This window comes from Palaemon carinicauda, chromosome 35 (assembly GCF_036898095.1).
Source record: "Palaemon carinicauda isolate YSFRI2023 chromosome 35, ASM3689809v2, whole genome shotgun sequence".
NCBI classification, from domain to species: domain Eukaryota; kingdom Metazoa; phylum Arthropoda; class Malacostraca; order Decapoda; family Palaemonidae; genus Palaemon; species Palaemon carinicauda.
The window spans coordinates 42,784,808-42,804,155 of NC_090759.1; the positions used below are offsets into that span (position 1 = coordinate 42,784,808).

The following is a 19,348-nucleotide window of genomic DNA, read 5'->3' on the forward strand; positions in this document are numbered from 1 at the left end:
ATTCTGACCCAAAACAATATATAAACACACATACGCACACACACACACACACACGCATATATATATATATATATATATATATATATATATATATATATATATATATATATATATATATATATATATATATATATATATATATATATCCTTACAAAGCTGGTCCAGCGTCGAGTACATATTTTATTTATGTATTTCATTTGTTTATTTAAGAGGTGAGGTATATAGCCACTTCATAAGGTGAGTTCCTCTCTTGTAGGTTCAAGTAATTGTATGTAGATTGAATAAGACTTTTGCCATTCATTTTGTTGTATTCTTTCTTCAAGTAATTGTATGTAATTTTAAGTTATTTTTAAGAATTAACTTTTAATATCACATATTTTGTTACAAAGTCTTATGTAAACTACCTAAGTATGCTGTACAAACCATATGAGGTTTGAAAATAATGGCTCACGTCATGTTTACGATGTATTACATCATGTTTATATTCCCTCATGTTCTAAATGTTCTTGAAAACTCCAGAGTTAGTTTTATCTTTTATCTTTAATGTTTCGAGGAGGTGGGTGAGTGGTGTTAGCTGAAGGAGGGTTACCTTGCAAGCAAGGTTTGATCCCCTGTTCTAGTTGTCTCGTTGGTAACCGTATGCAGCTATGCCTTGCCCTAATGCCACTAGAAGAATCTATTTAGAATTATTTAGAATAAGTGAGTCCATGTATATGTGCCCTTAGAAAATCGTAAGCAGCAGAAGAGATCCCGCTGTCCCTGGGAAAAAGCCAACATCCTCTCTCCTCAAGTGCCTCGAGTGTATACCCTCTCCATATCGTGTGTAGTGTGTTTAAATATTAATGAAACTTTGATTTCAAATGTATTGTGTTCTTGTACGTGCTGGTGTTATATAAATTTTTGTAACTGGCGCTGTGAAATTTAGTTTAAAACAGTGAAGTGTATGAGCTAAACCACGTAAGTGTATCAGTTACTTTTATGTAAATTTCAATAAAAGTTTAAACATTAGAGTCTTAAAGGTTAACTATTGTCATTAATTGTCAAAATTAAATATTGTTATGAATTAATTTCCAGTGAGTGTATGATTTTCATAAGTATCTTTTTCTTGTCTTAGTGTAAGGTTTTGTTCAGATTTATTATTTCAAGTGATTCATTTTGGCGATAATTTTTTGTATTAATGTTGTAATTCTTTTTTGTAGAACATAATAATTTTTGTAAAATTGTATTATTTCGATCACCAATACTTCTTATAGATCTTGCTCGTATCCCTGACTAAGAACTGAAGTAAGAGGTTGTTTCGAATAGTTCTTTATGATTAATTACCCAGTTTTGTTGTAAGTGTACGTAAGAAACCTTTGGATATTCAGTGTTTTTATATATTGCTGCCTGGGATTTATATAATTTCCTCAGAGCTTACTAATTTTCAAGTGTAACCGACTTATGTAAAAATAAACAGGTATGTTTGGAACTCGGGAGGTTATGTAATATGACAGCCGTAACATAATAATATGTGTATATATATATATATATATATATATATATATATATATATATATATATATATATATATATATATGTGTGTGTATACATATATATATATATATATATATATATATATATATATATATATATATATATATATATATATGTGTATATATGTATATGTGTTATTGTATTAATGAATATGAAATGTATATGTATATGAATACGCACACACACACACACATATATATATATATATAATTTTATATATATATATAAATATATATATATGTTTATATATATATATATATATAGAAAATTATATATATATATATATATATATATATATATATATATATATATATATATATATATATATATATATATATATATATATATATATATATATACACACACACACACACACATATATATATATATATATATATATATATATATATATATATATATATATATATATATATATATATATATATGTGTGTGTGTGTGTGTGCGTGTTTGTGTGCGTATTCATATACATATACATTTCATATTCATTAATACAATAACACATTCATATCGTCACAAGAGAGAGAGAGAGAGAGAGAGAGAGAGAGAGAGAGAGAGAGAGAGAGAGAGAGAGAGAGAGGGGATGTGTGCTATTGGAGTAACATACAGGTAATTTGAAATGTTATCTGTTTCAGAATTGTTAGAAAGATTGGCATATCCAAGATGGAAAAATTCACCCTTTTTCTGCTGATGCCAGGAGTTGCTTTGGGTAAGGAGAGGTTTTATTTTCCCTTTATATTTACCAAAGGAAGCTTGTTTATATCCTAGAGATTGTGGGATAGAGAACGTATTGTATACCCTGCTTTCACATTGATGAACACATTAGAAATTTACTATAATCAGCATCATAAGAAGATATTTTACCATCAATCAAGGAATTTCTAATTCATTCAACAGTTGGTTATTTTGTAGTGAGATTTTGTTTCTGACAGGTTCTACGGGAAATCACCAATTTCATTGAAAAAATCAAGCAGGGCCTACCCAAAGCTTACTAAATACCTGAATATATACCAATTATTCTTGCTTCACTTGTTGCAGATGGGGCAACTATTTTGATCTTATGTTAAAGCCATTGTATTCCTCAGGTATCCTCAAGCAAAAATGTCTTCTTTCCTTGTCGTTTACGTATCTAGATATTTTATCCAATTCATTATTAATAGTCATAATTATGCAAATCATTACATTACTGATGATGATAATGATAATGACAATAACAATGACAATAACAATCGTATTATCAACAATGATGTTAATCTTCAAATAGATTTAATTTTCCTATGTATGTATGTATGTATGTATGTATGTATGTATGTATGTATGTATGTATGTGTAAGACTCAATGAAATACGCGATGTTTATATGTAAAAATATGACAAATGAAATGAGAGTTTTAACTTGTTTTACTTTCTATATACAGGTAACGTGATGCTCAGATGCAATAAAAAAATAAACACTATTTGAATCCTGACATTTTTTCCATTTTTCTATTGAAGACGATGTCTACCAGAGGACTAATTCAATGATAAAGATTCTTACATTACATATGGTACAGAGGGAGTACGAATATACATTTTTAGAACAAATTATCCAAAATATATGGCTACCCTCATCAAAACGTCTATGTCGTGGGCTGAAACACACCATCATCTCCTCCTACGCCTATTGACGGAAAGGCCCTTGGTGAGATTTCGCCAGTCGTCTCTCTCTTGAGCTTTTCCAGTACTTCCCCATTCATTATGTCCTACTTCGTGCTTCGTAGTCCTCAGTCATGTAAGCCTGGGTCTTCCAACTCTTCTAGTGTCTTGTGGAACCCAGCTGAACATTTGAAGAACTAATCTCTTTTGGGGAGTGCGAAGAGTATGCCCAAACCATCTCCATCTACCCCTCATTATGATCTCATCCACATATGGTACTCGAGTAATCTTTCTTATAGTTTAATTTCTAATCCTGTCCTGCCATTCAACTCCCAATATTCTTCTGAGGGATTTGTTCTCAAATCTACTAAATATGTTGGAGATTGTTTCAATGCCATTCCATGACTCATGATCATAGGGTAACACCGTTCTCACTAAGCTGATATATAGTCTGATTTTTATATGTAATTTCAGGCAATTTGATTTCTAGATTTTACTTAACCTAGCCATTGTCTGAACTGCTTTTTTTTCAATCTTTTACTAAACTCTAATTCTAAAGACCCTGTATTGGAGATCATAGTTCTTAAATACTTAAATGATTTGACCTCATTAATCCTTTTTCCTTCCAGTGATATTTCATCTTCCATTGCATACTATGTTCTCATCATCTGTCTTTCTTCTTTTTATCTTCAGCCCAACCTCGTGTGATATTTCATGCATTCTGGTAACAAGCATTGCAAATCCTGTAGGGTTCTACTAACAAGGATAACATCATCAGCATACTCTAGGTCTGCTAAATTCCTTTCACCAATCCAGTCTAATCCTTCTCCACCATCTCTGACTGTTCTACGCATTACAAAATCCATGAGGAGGATAATCAACATGGGTGACAGACCATTTCCTTGGAGTACTCCGCTGTTCACTAGAAATTCAGTTGAGAACACTCCACTAACATTAACTTTGCACTTGCTATGCTCATGAACAGACTTAATCAAATTTACATGCTTAAGAGGAATTCCATAATAATGCAGGAATCTCCACGAACTTAGCCGGTGCACACTATCATAGGCTTTTTCATTGTCCACAAATGCCATCAAAATGGGATTTCTATATTCTACGCATTGCTGTACAGCATGTCTCAAAATGAAAATTTGGTCAGTGCAATTTCTACCTTTTCTAAATCCTGCTTTTTCATCTCTCAGCTTTTCATCAATCTTTTTCTCTAGTCTCTTTAGAATGAGCATACTATATATTTTCATAACAACTGGCGTAGGTTTTATACCTCTGTAATTATTGCCATTAATAAGGTCTTTTTATGCTATTTTCACCAACACTCCTAACTCCCATTCATCAGGTTTGGCCTCTTCATGCCACATTCTACAAAATAATCTTGTAAGTAGTCTGATAGTCACTTCATGTTCGGCCAGTATCACCTCGGCAGTTATTCCATCGTATCCAGTGGTTTCCATCTCTTTAGTTTTTTTGAGGATAGCTTCGACTTAAAACACACTGAATTCATTCATGGGCACATCAAGGTCTTAATCAGCTTTAGGTATATCAATAAAATTATTCCATTCATATCTCCTATTCATTACCCCACTATAGTGTTCCATCTAACGTTGTCTTTCTTCATCTTCTGTTGGTATCACAGAACCATCTCTCTTTTTGATAGATATATGCTTCTTCTGCTTTGGCCCAGTCGAGATTTCATTAATAATTCAATGAACAATTCTTACACCATAGCCACTTCCTGAATTCATAGCTTTGTCAGCCTCATCTGCTTTACTGTTTAAATATTCTCTCCAGCCGTTCATGGCTTTCCTTTTGACCTAACTGTCAATACTGGAATACTTAGCTTGCTCTGCCTTTTAATTTTCATTACTTCCTCGAAAACTTTCAATAATCCATCTCTGTCTTTGTCTCCTTTTTATAGTATCCCAAGTATCATTTGACATCCACGGCTTTCTCCTTGTAACTGCGTGTCTCAAGACTTCACTACTAACTGAGTTATATAAGTTCTTAATATCACACCCTTCTTCATTAATTGTCTGTTCTTCATCTCTTGCAGTTTCTAAGACTGCAAATCTATTTTTACATTCAATTGCTAATGTTTCTCTGTGCTCTTCTTCTAAAAGCTTAGTTGTATCAAACCTAGGTATTCTATCCATCTTTCTGTTTGGTGCTTTCAGTTTTAATTTCCGTGTGGCAATCAGGAGCTGGTAATCACTACCAATATCAGCACCTCCATAGGTTCTTACATTTCTCAGAGTCCTCCTTCTCTCTTTATTAAGGACAATGTGATCTATCAACTTTTTGTAAATGACACATGGTGAAGTCCATATATACTTGTGGATGTTTTGTGTTGAAAAAAGTACCTCCAATGACAGGATTGTTTGCTGAGTAGAAACTTATGAAATTTAATTTGCAACTTCGCCAAGACCCTCGACACCCATCACATTCTATATCCCTTGATTATTTCTTCCAACTTTAGCATTGAAGTCACCAATCACAATTTTCATCTCTCTCAGGGATCTCAACTATTACCCTCTGCAGTTCTTCACGACATTCATCTTTCCTTTCTTCAGGGGAATCATATGTTGGGGCATAGCATAATACAATGCTCATATTGCACTGCTTTGATTTGAACTTTGCTGGTAACAATCTACTATTTACAGCTCTCCACTCGTTTAATGCCTTTTCTGCTCTTGGTGTCATCATCAATTCTACCCCTTCTCTTCCAGCTCCATCTGATCTTCCTGAGTAGATACATATATTGCCCTGGTCTAAAGTTTCCTTACAAATCCCCTTGTAACGTGTTTCACTTAGGTCCAAGATATATTTCATAAATTCACTCTTCACTTGTTGTATCTTCCTAATCTGATTCATGGTTCTAACATCTCAATTACCTGTTTTCAATTTTTCTTTAGTATTTTAAACCGGGAGATTCTTAGCACCCTGCTATACCTGTGACTAGGGGCCATTCTGTCATCTTCTCTTTCCATGACTGACGAAATCCAAAGAGGATTCATTGGCTAGATACATCAAAGGATAGTCAGTTTCTTGTGATGCGCAGTTCCTATCTTACTAAGGCAAGTAACTCCTGCTGGTCCATATCAATTGTGGTAAGATCAACCGCCAGGCATCAGGAGTAAAAGCCGAAGAGACAGTTTGTCCATTGCCTAAAACTTAATCCATCACCCTGCTGCCAGTGACTTCATCGAAATTTAGGGGGGCATTTCCTTCACACCCAAATCTCTCAATACTCCGCCAAGAATTTGTGTATAAATATTTTAAAGTGTAACAGATTTAATGCAAAAGGAAACAAGTGAGTTTGAAATTCGAAAGGTTGATTAACTTGCCAGTCGTAGTATATATTATATTATATGTCTTGTTCCCAGTCACGAGCCATAGTATATAATATATTTTTTTTTGGTGCCCAGATCCGGGAGCCATAATAGTATAATATATTTTTGGTGCTTAGATCTTGGATTTATAATTGTATATAATATATATATATATATATATATATATATATATATATATATATATATGTGTGTGTGTGTATATATAAACATATATATATGTATAAATACATATATATATATATATATATATATATATATATATATATATATACATATAAATATGTATATACACATATAAATATGTATATACATATATATATATATATATATATATATATATATATATATGTATATATATATATATGTATGTATATATATGTATATATATGTATATATATATATATATATATATATATATATATATGTACTTATATATTATATGGTGATATCTCCCGGGTTTGGGCACCAAAAATATATTATATTAGTAAGGCTCGTGTCTTGGAACCAAACATATATGATATATATTATGACTGGCAAGCGATACAACCTCTCAAATTCCAAACTCACATGTTTGCTTTTATATTAAGTCTGTTAAACTTAGAATATTAATACACGAACTCTGACACAGTTAAATAACTCCCGAACAGTAATATATAAAACACTGAATATCCAAAGGTCTCTTAAATGCACTCAAAACTAAACTGGGTAATTATTATTGCAAATATTCAAATAACTCTAACTTTGTTTTATGAACATGATACGAGCGAATATGCATTAAACACTGATGATTGAAACAATACACTCTTCACAGAAATAAATATTTTCTATATAAATTACAACACTTTGAAAGAATTTACATAAAACAAATAAATCACTCGAAATATTAAGTGTGAATAAAACTTAGGTTAGGACAAAAATGTTATAATCTGAAAACATATAACAATTCAACTTTTGATATTAAATCTGAATAAACCTTAGACTAAGACAAAAGAAATACTTATGAAAATTACATAATTACTTGTTTCACTTTAAATTGAATCTGAATACAATATTTAAGTTTTACACTTAATGAAAATAGATAACCATATCACAATACAAGAACCCACCACCATCCTACAGGGCCATTTACGAAAACTCTAGGAGAATTTTTATAAGTTCCCACTATGATTATAAAAGCTCGTCACAGGAAAACTTCAATATTTCACTGAACACTTTTAAAACAATACACTGAGCTGCATGCAAAAGTGAGAGAGAGGTGGAGAGGGCTGTGTCTTAACCCTGGATAGGTACGGTGGGTCGTTTGCGACCCCGAGCGTAAAAAAAAAACAGGTTTTTCTCACGTGACTCACCCCCGTGACTGAATTTGTGGGTGATCGACCTGCAGGAGGTGTCTCCCCTACACGCTCTAGTAGTGTCCAGATGTGCATTGCTGTAGCTGTACTCCTTCCCCGATTTCTGAGACGCGTCGGGGTCGTTCGCGTCCGAGTTTACCCTTCTAGGGTAGTTTGCATAATTATCAAAGTTATTACGTATTATGAAATTGTCGTAGAATGGTGCAACTTGTATAGGTTATCAGTTGTGGAAAGTCTTGGTGGATTGTTTGGCTACCATGTGCATGTTTTTTTTTTTTGTTAAAATGTCGTTCATCACCACGAGGACCATTTTACCGCGAGTGCCCCTTTTTCATTTTTTTTCATTTTTTTGCCAAGTCATTTTTCCGTAAGATATTGCCAAATAGTGTCGTAAAACTTTTGCTTGTTTAGTGTTGGAAAGTGTGTCTAGATGATCTGGCTACCCATGCATGACTTTGTTTTTGTCAGATACGACGTAGTTATTGGTATATTGGGTATTTAACTGCGGTTACCAATTTCTGTTTTTTTTTCAATATTTGTAAAAATTACTACGTAGTAAGGAATTGCCGTATATTATTCATTTTTTTTTCATGTTTATGTGTTAGAAAGTGTGCCTTGATGGTTGGGCTAACACGTGCATGTCTTTTTTTTTATCTGAGATGTCGTATATTAGAATGTCGGGCATTTTACCGCGAGTGTCCCTTTTTCCTTTTTTTTCATTTTTTTGCCAAGTCATTTTTCCGTAAGATATTGCGAAATAGTGTCGTAAAACTTTTGCTTTTTTAGTGTTGGAAAGTGTGTCTAGATGATCTGGCTACCCATGCGTGATTTTGTTTTTGTCAGATACGACGTAGTTATTGGTATATTGGGTATTTAACTGCGGTTGCCAATTTCTGTTTTTTTTTCAATATTTGTAAAAATTTACTACGTAGTAAGGAATTGCCGTATATTATTGATTTTTTTTCATGTTTATGTGTTAGAAAGTGTGCCTTGATGGTTGGGCTAACACGTGCATGTCTTTTTTTTTATCTGAGATGCCGTATATTAGAATGTTGGGCATTTTTCCGCGAGTGCCCCTTATTATTTGTTTTGCATTTTTTTGCTTAGTCATGTTACCGTAAGGAATTGGCAAGTAGTGTCGCAAAACTTATATTTTTATAGTGTTGGAAAGTGTTTTTAGATGATCTGGCTACCCATGCCTATTTTTTTTTAGCCAGATATGGCGTATATATAAGTATGTGTTCGATTTTCCTGTGATTGCCATTTTTTCGTTTTTTCCCATTTCTTTCAAAATTACTACGTACTAAGGAACTATCACAGAGTAATATTTCATTTATATGTTTATTTGTCGGAAAATATGCCTTGATGGTTTGCCTAGCACGTGGCTGAAATTTTTTTTTTCTGAAATGCCGTATATTAGAATGGCCATTTTTCCACGAGTGCCCCTTTTTATTTGTTTTGCATTTTTTTGCTTAGTCATGTTACCGTAAGGAATTGGCAAGTAGTGTCGCAAAACTTATAATTTTATAGTGTTGGAAAGTGTTTCTAGATGATCTGGCTACCCATGCCTATCTTCTTTTTTTAGCCAGATATGGCGTATATATAGGTATGTGTTCGATTTTCCTGTGATTGCCATTTTTTCGTTTTTTCCCATTTCTTTCAAAATTACTACGTACTAAGGAACTATCACAGAGTAATTATTCATTTAGATGTTTATTTGTCGGAAAATGTGCCTTGATGGTTTGACTAGCACGTGGCTGAATTTTTTTTTTCTGAAATGCCGTATATTAGAATGTTAGCCATTTTTCCTCGAGTGCCCCTTTTTATTTGTTTTGCATTTTTTTGCTTAGTCATGTTACCGTAAGGAATTGGCAAGTAGTGTCGCAAAACTTATATTTTTATAGTGTTGGAAAGTGTTTCTAGATGATCTGGCTACCCATGCCTATCTTTTTTTTAGCCAGATATGGCGTATATATAGGTATGTGTTCGATTTTCCGGTGATTGCCATTTTTTCGTTTTTTCCCAATTCTTTCAAAATTACTACGTACTAAAGAACTATCACAGAGTAATGATTCCTCTAGATGTTTATTTGTCGGAAAATTTTGTTTACTTTTTTTTTGATTGAATATCATCAAATTTTTTTAGCTAAAATATTGTTTTACATTTTTTTTTTCGATTTTATTTCCCTTCAAAAAAAATTTTTTGGGTCAGAATTTTAATTTTATATTCGTAAAATAATCGACAATTATCCAGCAACCCACCATACAATTTTTATGCATATCCAATAATAATTAGATTAGTAAATAACACCTTGAAATTGACATACCGTTCCTACATTTCAAGTGGCAGATTAGGGAGTCTGAGTCAGTGTGGTTGGCGGCCATTTTGTGGACATATCCGAAGCGTAAGCTGCCCTATCTATATATATTCTTGTTCCCTATAGAATTTGTGATATTTTGGTATATTTTTACCTGCATAAATATCATATTATATATTAAATATATGTATTTTTTTACGGAATTTCTAAGTACTCAAAAAATTACCTTTAGATATGGCCCCTGATATAAATGTAATTTACAAAATAATGAAGATTTTTTTACATATTTCTATTTTAGGATAACATATGTTTATTCCCTAAAAAAATTAGCCACTTCCTATTTCATTTGGGTACCCAAAAAAATTCATGAAATTTGGACAAATTTTTTTGGCCAAAAAAAGTTACCCTTTTTTTCTCATTTCAGATCTTCACCTCCATGGGTCTGACTTCATCCAAAATACATCAAGATGTGTCCTAAACATTCAAGAATCAATTCCTAAAAGGATTTGTGTATATATGTATAAACTTTTTTTTTATGAATTTTTATGTCAGGTCTTTTTTTTTTTCTACCTAATTTTTTAAAATATTTATAATAAATAGTTTTTCTGCAGATGAGTAGTATTTATCTATACAGTTGTTTTAAGCATTCATTGAAGTTTTTTTTGGCAAAAGAAAAAAGGAGGTTACTGCAAAAACTGATTTTTCAAGAATTTTTTTTGGCGTCGGGGTCGTTCGCGTCCGAGTATACCCTTAAAGGGGTGTCCGAGGACCGTACCTATCCAGGGTTAAGGCTGGAATTCTCTATCTAATCTATGCAACCCTGGGGTCGCCTATATATATGAATCTTATCTAGTTCCAGAATGTTCCAGGAGAGCGAGTTCTGGAAGTATGGGGGATGGGTTAAGGCTTCACCAAGTATTGCTCTCTGAAACGCTTACTCACGCAACTTGGAGATGAATCCTGGGTTTCTTGGGTAACTATTACACACAACGAGGCTACTCTCTGTCAGCTAGCTCCGCCCAACCATTGTCCCCGAAATAAAAAAAAGATAATTCTTATCACTTTTTTTGCGAATTTTCCAAAGCACATTGCATATTGCGTATTCTCTCAAAAAAATGACGCAATACCTCATAGGAATATAAAAAAAAACATCACATAGGCTGTGGCGGGATGCACACAAAAGCAACCCCCACACACTTGATTACTCTAACAGACAATTGCCTCCTCAACACAAACTTTCCCCTTACGTTATCATAAACTGGACTCTTAGACTGAAGGGAAACAAAAACAAAACATAATCTTACAACTCTATTTCCTTACAATTATGACAACCGCTTAATACTAAATTCCTTCATCCAAATATCGGTTATTATCAATCCTTAATACTAAAATCCTTAAATTAAAATAATCACTTAACCCTAAATCAACAACAATTAAACTTATTGGTATATTGAAAACAAATAAATCAATACATGTAACATTCAATTAAGCCCATACTCGATATAAAATACATTTACAAAACCTGACACTGACACATTTCACAAAAAGATCACAATGCACTTAAAACTATAATAATAATTACAGCAAAGCTTTTAGAGCATATATATACTGTATGTATTACTGTGTGTGGACACCGTCGTCCATACAAGGCCCACTGCCACAACTTATTGGCAAACGGTAGTACCCAGAGTCAAACTCTACCACACTCACTTCCTATTCCGGGGCCAATTAATTAGTCATCGTCATCATCATAATCTTTATCATCAGTAATCAACCGGAAACTCCTTCAGACGGGCTGGGTCATTATGGCATCAATATCAATCAAATCATTAAGAGCAAGCAAATCATATTCATAATTGTAATTTGGGTTAGCAACAATTGGTCAATCATAGAAAATAACTTCCCAAAGGAGGAATCACGGCCTGCAAAGATAAAAAAAAAAACACTTACGAACACTCCTAGCTAACTAAACTATCGCACTATAATCCAAGATAAATATTAACTGTTCCTATCATTCACAATCATGACAAGCAAATATAAACAAATCTCTACTTACTTTTGAAATAAACAAAACACTTCCAACGCTAGTTGAAATCAATTAAATATTTAAATCCAGCGTCCACACACACCTCAAGTCGCAGTCAATCAAAAAAACGCATTCTCTCCGAAACATTTACTACTGTCCTAACCTAGCTAAGGGTAAACAAACAGCCAACAGTAATCTCACAACAAAAAATCGATAAACTAACTCTCTCTCTCTCTCTCTCTCTCTCTCTCTCTCTCTCTCTCTCTCTCTCTCTCGATTTGGCAAAAAAAAAAAATAAAATAATCCTCCACAAGGCTATTGGTCCAATTTTGTATGGTCACATAACACTCTAAACCAGTTATGTAAGACTTCGTAACAAAATAAAAAAATTAATTCTTAAGAATAACTTGAATTTAAATATACTGTATTGAATAAAGAATAGAATGAAATTAACGACGAAAGTCTTACGTATTTTACATAATAAACTTTAATCCACACAAGGAAAACTAATCTTAGGACCTGGCTAACCTCTCTTTAATGCAAAAAAAAAAAAAATTTAACAAAATCATTGATAAACTGCTGTATTTATTGTACACTAGACCACCTTCGTAAGAATATATATATATATATATATATATATATATATATATATATATATATATATATATATATATATATATGTATGTATGTATATATGATTACATACATATATATGTATGTATGTATATCTATGTATATATACAACAAAAACAACATCAAATACAGCCTTTTCTTAACCACTGAAGAACAAAGGCCTCAGACATATCCTTAGTCATGTCTAGGGTTTGGCCATTTTTATAACCTTTCTGACCACTTCGGGCTGATGGTAGGAGAATTTAGTCCGATTGCTCACAGCAAAGCAACCTAATGTGAGTGGCCTTGACCAGTACAGCTTTGCTGATCATGGCAATATACAAACCTCTTTACCACAATAAAGTATCCCCACTCAGAAAGCAATATATATATATATATATATATATATATATATATATATATATATATATATATATATATATATATATATACATATATAATTATCTCCTCCTATGCCTATTGACGCAAAGGGCTTCAGTTAGATTTTGTCAGTTGTCTCTATCTTGAGCTTTCAAATCAACGCTTCTGCACTCATCATGTACTTCACGGTTCATAGTCCACAGCCATGTAGGCCTGGGTCTTCCAACTCTTCTAGTGCATTCTGGAGTCTAAGTAAATGTTTGGGGATTTAATCTCTCTTGGGGAGTGCGAAGAGCATGACCAAACCATCTCAATCTACCCCTCACCATGATCTCATCCACATATGGCACTTTAGTAATTTCTCTTATAGTTTCATTTCTAATCCTGTCCTGCTATTTCACTGCCAATATTCTTCTGAGGGCTGTATTCTTAAATCTATAGAATCTGTTTGATGTTATTTCATTGTCTTTCCACGACTCATGACTATACAGTAACACAGACCTTACCAAACTGAGAATTTCTAAGTAATAGATCGCAAAGAGTTGTTGTTGCTGGGAACCATACTGAGTATAGGAATGTGATATCTGGTGTTCCTCAGTGTAGTGTTCTTGACCCATTACTTTTCATACTATATACTCATGATATGTGGTTTGGCCTAGAAAACAAGCGTGTTGCATGTGCAGATTAGGCTACTCTCTTTGCATCAATTCCATCCCCTGAATGTAGATCTGGGGTTGCTAAATCCCTTAATAGAGAGCTAGGTTTGATTAGTGCATAGTTCAAATTATGGGGTATGACGTTGAATCTTAACAAAACTCAAAGTATAATTGTTCGTAAGTCAAAGAGAGTGGCTTCTCAGCATCCTGATCTCATAATTAATAATGTTTCTTTAACTTTGTATGACTCTTTTAAAAATTTAGGTGTGATTCTCGACAGCAAATGTACTTTTGAGAAACACATCAGGTCTGTGTCTTTTTCAATTGCGCAAAAAAAAAAAAAAAAAAAAAAATGGCCTATTGAGAAGGTCTTTTAAAATTTTTGGTGATCAATCTATTCTGAAGAAGTGTTTCAATTTTTTCATTCTTCCTTGTTTCGAGTATTGTTCTCCTGTGTGGTCTTCAGCTGCTGATTCTCATCTTAATTTGTTGGATAGGAACTGTTTCACCAGGTCACCAAACACGCTGTGGCATCAAGTATTTTATTAGATCAGGATTCAACCTACAATACAAAAATTTGTTTCAGCCATTACATCAATGTTCAATGTTCAATCCCAAAATTCCATCCTTATGTACAATCATATAAAATTTTACACATGTCCAGTGATAACATCATTGTTTAAATATTAGTAGCTAGCACTAAATTTAATTCAATTATTTAAATATAAATAAACCCCTTAATATCACAAGCGAATGAGTACAAATTAGCACTTACATCATTTACGACATTGGTGGCCTGGGAATTCATTAAACCCAACCAATTAACCTCTTCTCGAACGGCGCTTCAGGCCTTCTATTTAACTGTAAACATTTACAAAACTTGAAATACTATATACACGTAGTAACCAATTCATAATATGTAGTAGGTTGGCCAGGGCACCAGCCGCCCGTTGAGATACTACCACTAGAGAGGTATTGGATCCTTTGACTGGCCAGACAGTAATGCATTGGATCCCTCTCTCTGGTCACGGCTTATTTTTTCTTTGCCTACACTTACACAGAATAGTTTGGCCTATTCTTTACATATTCTCGTCTTTCCTCATACACCTGACAACAATGAGATACTTAACACTTCTTCACCCAAGGGGTTAATTACTGTACTGCAATTTGTTCAGTGTACTTTCCTCTTGGTAAGGGTAGAAGAGACTCTTTAGCTGTGGTAAGCAGCTCTTCTAGGAGAAGGACACTCCAATATTAAACCACTGTTCTCTAGTCTTGGGTAGTGCCATAGCCTCTGTACCATGGTCTTCCACTGTCTTGGGTTGGAGTTCTCTTGCTTGAGGGTACACTCAGGCACACTATTCTATCTTATTTTTTTTCTTCCTCTTGTTTTTTTGAAATGGTGTGTTGGGCAGGCTTAATAGAAGGGCCATGGATGCCTGGTGGTTTATCAAGAGGTTGTCCTTTCCTTTTTCTGATTCTTTTTCTTCTCAAAACCATCCTTACTGTCCTCCCTTCAGTTGAAGTGGCTATCCTGGAGGGTATTTAGCCTTGCATGGTGTATCGGCTCCTCCATGTTGACCAGTTTTTCCGACTTTTTACTATAGTCTATGGGTATCATCAATCACTTTGTTTATAATTCTGTATGTATTGTTTTTGTTATAATTCTTGTTAATCTAGTTTATAAGTATGATGTCTCTTTTTTATTTCTATTAATTCTTATGCTGTCTGGAGACATTGAGCGAAATCCGGGACCAGTACGTCCTAGATTTCGTCAATGTTGTCTTCTGTATTGCAATATTCGTGGTCTTCATGCAAATATCCAAGACCTTACAGTTGCGTCCAGACAGTATGATATTCTTTTGTGCTCAGAAACTTTGGTTTCTAATATGAGGCACTCATCTGAGCTCCTTATAACTGGTTTTAAGAAGCCAATAATGTTGAAACGTGATGCCATCCCTAGGGCCAGGGGAATGGCGGTGTATATTAGGACCGAGTACCCTGCTTCTCATAAGTCCTGCTATCAATGTGGATGTCATGAGATTCAGGTAATAAAAGTTTGTGGCAGGCATAACAACTTTTATTTATGTTCGATCTAACGGAATCCAGACATGGATGATTCTATCTTCGATTGTCTTCTTACCATTATGGCTAAGATACAAGAAGATGATAGAAAGGCTTCTTTTGTCTTTGTTGGTGATTTTAATGCTCACCATAGGGAGTGGTTAAGTTCTATCTCTCCTACCGATCGCCATGGCTTAAGAGCTTTAGACTTTGCCTCTGAATCAGGCTGTGAGCAAATCATAAATGAAGCTACTCACAGGTCTGGTAATTGCTTGGACCTCGTATACACTGACTCCCCTGGCGTTATAACTGGTAAGGTTGGTTCTCCAGTCGGGACATCTGATCATGCCTTGATTTCATTATTAGTGAAGACTGAGCAGCCTGTCCCTGATATATCATATTCTTGTAAAATTTATATGAAATCCCAAGCAGACTGGAATGGGATTTTACATGATCTTTTGTGCTTGAATTGGTCACAATTACATAATAGTGTAGATCCTGTTGTCCCTTTGAATGAGAATCTAGTCAACATAATTGATAGGCGTATCCCTTCTCGTGTGCTAAGGTACCGAGTGAAGGACAAACCGTGGTTCAATGATGATTGTAGACGTGCTTTTTTGGAGAAGCAGGAGGCCTATCAACTTTGGAAGGGTAACAGATCAGATTTGACCTGGAACAACTATACTCAGCTTCGAGCTTTTGCTCAGAGAGTTTATGCCTCAACTGAAAAGGAGTACAATTTAACCATAAAAGAAACACTTTCTGGTACAACTCAGGAACATAAATGGTGGTCTACCCTTAAATCTGCACTCTTTGGTGTAGATGCAACAGTTCCTCCTTTACTTAAACCAGATGGCTCAGTCACTCACTGTCCAAAGGAAAAGGCAACCCTTTTGGCTGATGTTTTTGACAGTAAACAGAGTAATGAAAAACTTGAACTTCCTCATTCCTGTTTTCCTGAGGCTAAACTAACTAGTTTAGCTTTTCGATCTCGTGAGATTAAAGCTCTGTTGATGGACCTTGATGCTTATGGAGGTGTAGACCCAAATGGTATTTTTCCTTTGTTTTTTATAAAGACAGCAGATTTCTTAGCTCCAAAGTTATCTGTTATTTTGCGCAAGTTAGCAAGAAGAGGAGCTTTTAGCACTAGTTGGAGAATTGGTAATGTTACTCCTCTATGTAAATGTGTTTGTGGTAGCTCAAGTCCCACTGATTACCACCCAATTTCCATAACTCCCATATTATCTAAAGTTTTTGAACGTCTTCTGGCAAAACGTCTTAATAGGTTTGCTGAAGGTAATCATCTACTCCCTAGTTTGCAATTTGGTTTTCGTAAAGGCCTTGGAGCATGTGATGCCCTTCTTACAATCTCCAATGCTGTACAGAAATCCCTTGATTGTGGTCGGGAAGTTCGTATGATTGGCCTTGATTTTAGTGCTGCCTTTGACCGTGTTAATCATGAGGCCCTTGTTTTCAAACTGAAACAGTTGGGAGTGGGTGGGTCGTTTCTTAGCATTATTATTGATTTTTTAAGTAATAGATCTCAAAGAGTTGTTGTTGATGGGCACCATAGTGATTATAGGAATTTGATATCCGGTGTTCCACAGGGTAGTGTTCTTGGCCCATTACTTTTTATACTATATACACATGACATGTGGTTTGGCCTAGAAAACAAGCTTGTTGCATATGCAGATGATGCTACTCTCTTTGCATCAATTCCATCCCTTGAATGTAGATCTAGGGTTGGTGAATCCCTTAATAGAGATTTAGCTAGAATTAGTGCATGGTGCAAATTATGGGGTATGAAGTTGAATCCTAACAAAACTCAAAGTATGATGGTAAGTAGGTCAAGGACGGTGGTTCCTCAACATCCGGATCTCAGTATTGATAATGTTTCTTTAAATATGTATGACTCTTTCAAAATTTTAGGTGTGATTCTCGACAGTAAATTTACTTTTGAGAAACATATAAGGTCTGTGTCTTCTTCAATTTCACAAAAAATAGGCTTATTGAGAAAGTTTTTCAAGATTTTCGGTGATCAATCTATTCTGAAGAAGTGTTTTAATTCTTTCATTCTACCTTGTTTTGAGTATTGTTCTCCTGTCTGGTCTTCAGCTGCTGATTCTCATCTTAATTTGTTGGACAGAAACTTACGGTCTATTAAATTTCTTATTCCTGATCTAGATATTAATCTCTGGCACCGTCGTTCAATTAGTTCATTATGCATGTTGCATAAGATTTTTCACAACTCTGACCATCCTTTACATTCAGATCTCCCTGGACAATTCTATCCTGTTCGTAATACTAGGCAGGCAGTTAATTCTAATAGCCAGGCCTTCTCCATCACGAGGCTCAATACTACGCAGTATTCTAGAAGTTTTATTCCAGCTGTGACCAAGTTGTGGAATGATCTTCCTAATCGGGTGGTTGAATCAGTAGAACTTCAAAAGTTCAAAGTTGGAGCAAATGCTTTTTTGTTGACCAGGCGGACATAGTCTTTTTATAGTTTATTTATGACATATTTGTTTTTGATGTTGTTGATAGTTTATTATATGACATGTCTGTTTTGACGTTGTTTCTTATTTTAGAATGATTTATTGTTAATTTGTTCTCTTCATTTATTTATTTCCTTATTTCCTTTCCTCACTGGGCTATTTTTCCCTGTTGGAGCCCCTGGGCTTATAGCATCTTGCTTTTCCAACTAGGGTTGTAGCTTGGATAGTAATAATAATAATAATAATATAGCACAGTCACAACGCGCAAATAGTAAAATATAACAGTACATCATTTAAACATCATAACACCAATTACCGAGTTACACCAACACGCCTCCTGGTGCTAATCTTAGTAATAAGACAATTTTATTGAACGCCTGTTAAAATCCCACAATTTATGCATAATTTGTGATAACTCGTAATCACTTTGACAATGAGCACAATCGTACTGAAAAGTATTCATAAACAATGTAAATAATCGTACACATTAGGTTACACTAACCACTAAACCTACTAATACCCACCTCATATCAGGAGCAACTGATCACGTGACCCATCGCCACCACAAACTTCAACCAGTATGTCCGAAGACAGCCACCGTCCTGGCCTGGCTGGCCTCCTTCACCAGTCGTCTCTAACGCGCATGTGCAAACAAATGAATTTTAATATGCACCGACTGTATTAACCAAACATAGCCAATCGCTTATAGTTATCATTATAGAATTATAATGATACAGGAACTTACGGTCTATTAAATTTCTTATTCCTGATCTAGATATTAATACCTGGCACCGTCGTTCAATTAATTCATTTTGCATGTTGTATAAGAATTTTCATAATTCTGACCATCCTTTACATTCAGATCTTCCTGGACAGTTCCATCCTGTTCGTAATG

General features: G+C 34.2%; 1 protein-coding gene across 2 annotated transcripts in view; it reads left to right on the forward strand.

Moving 5' to 3' along the window:
- The window catches only part of LOC137627706 (uncharacterized), a 71,509-nt gene that overhangs the window by 42,168 nt on the left and 9,993 nt on the right, over window positions 1-19,348 (forward strand). For both annotated transcript variants that reach the window (XM_068358946.1, XM_068358947.1), the window contains exon 2: window positions 2,187-2,260. In XM_068358946.1, the coding sequence (XP_068215047.1) occupies window positions 2,215-2,260 (46 nt within the window). In that variant the 5' untranslated portion in view covers window positions 2,187-2,214. The remainder of the gene's footprint in view (window positions 1-2,186; window positions 2,261-19,348) is intronic.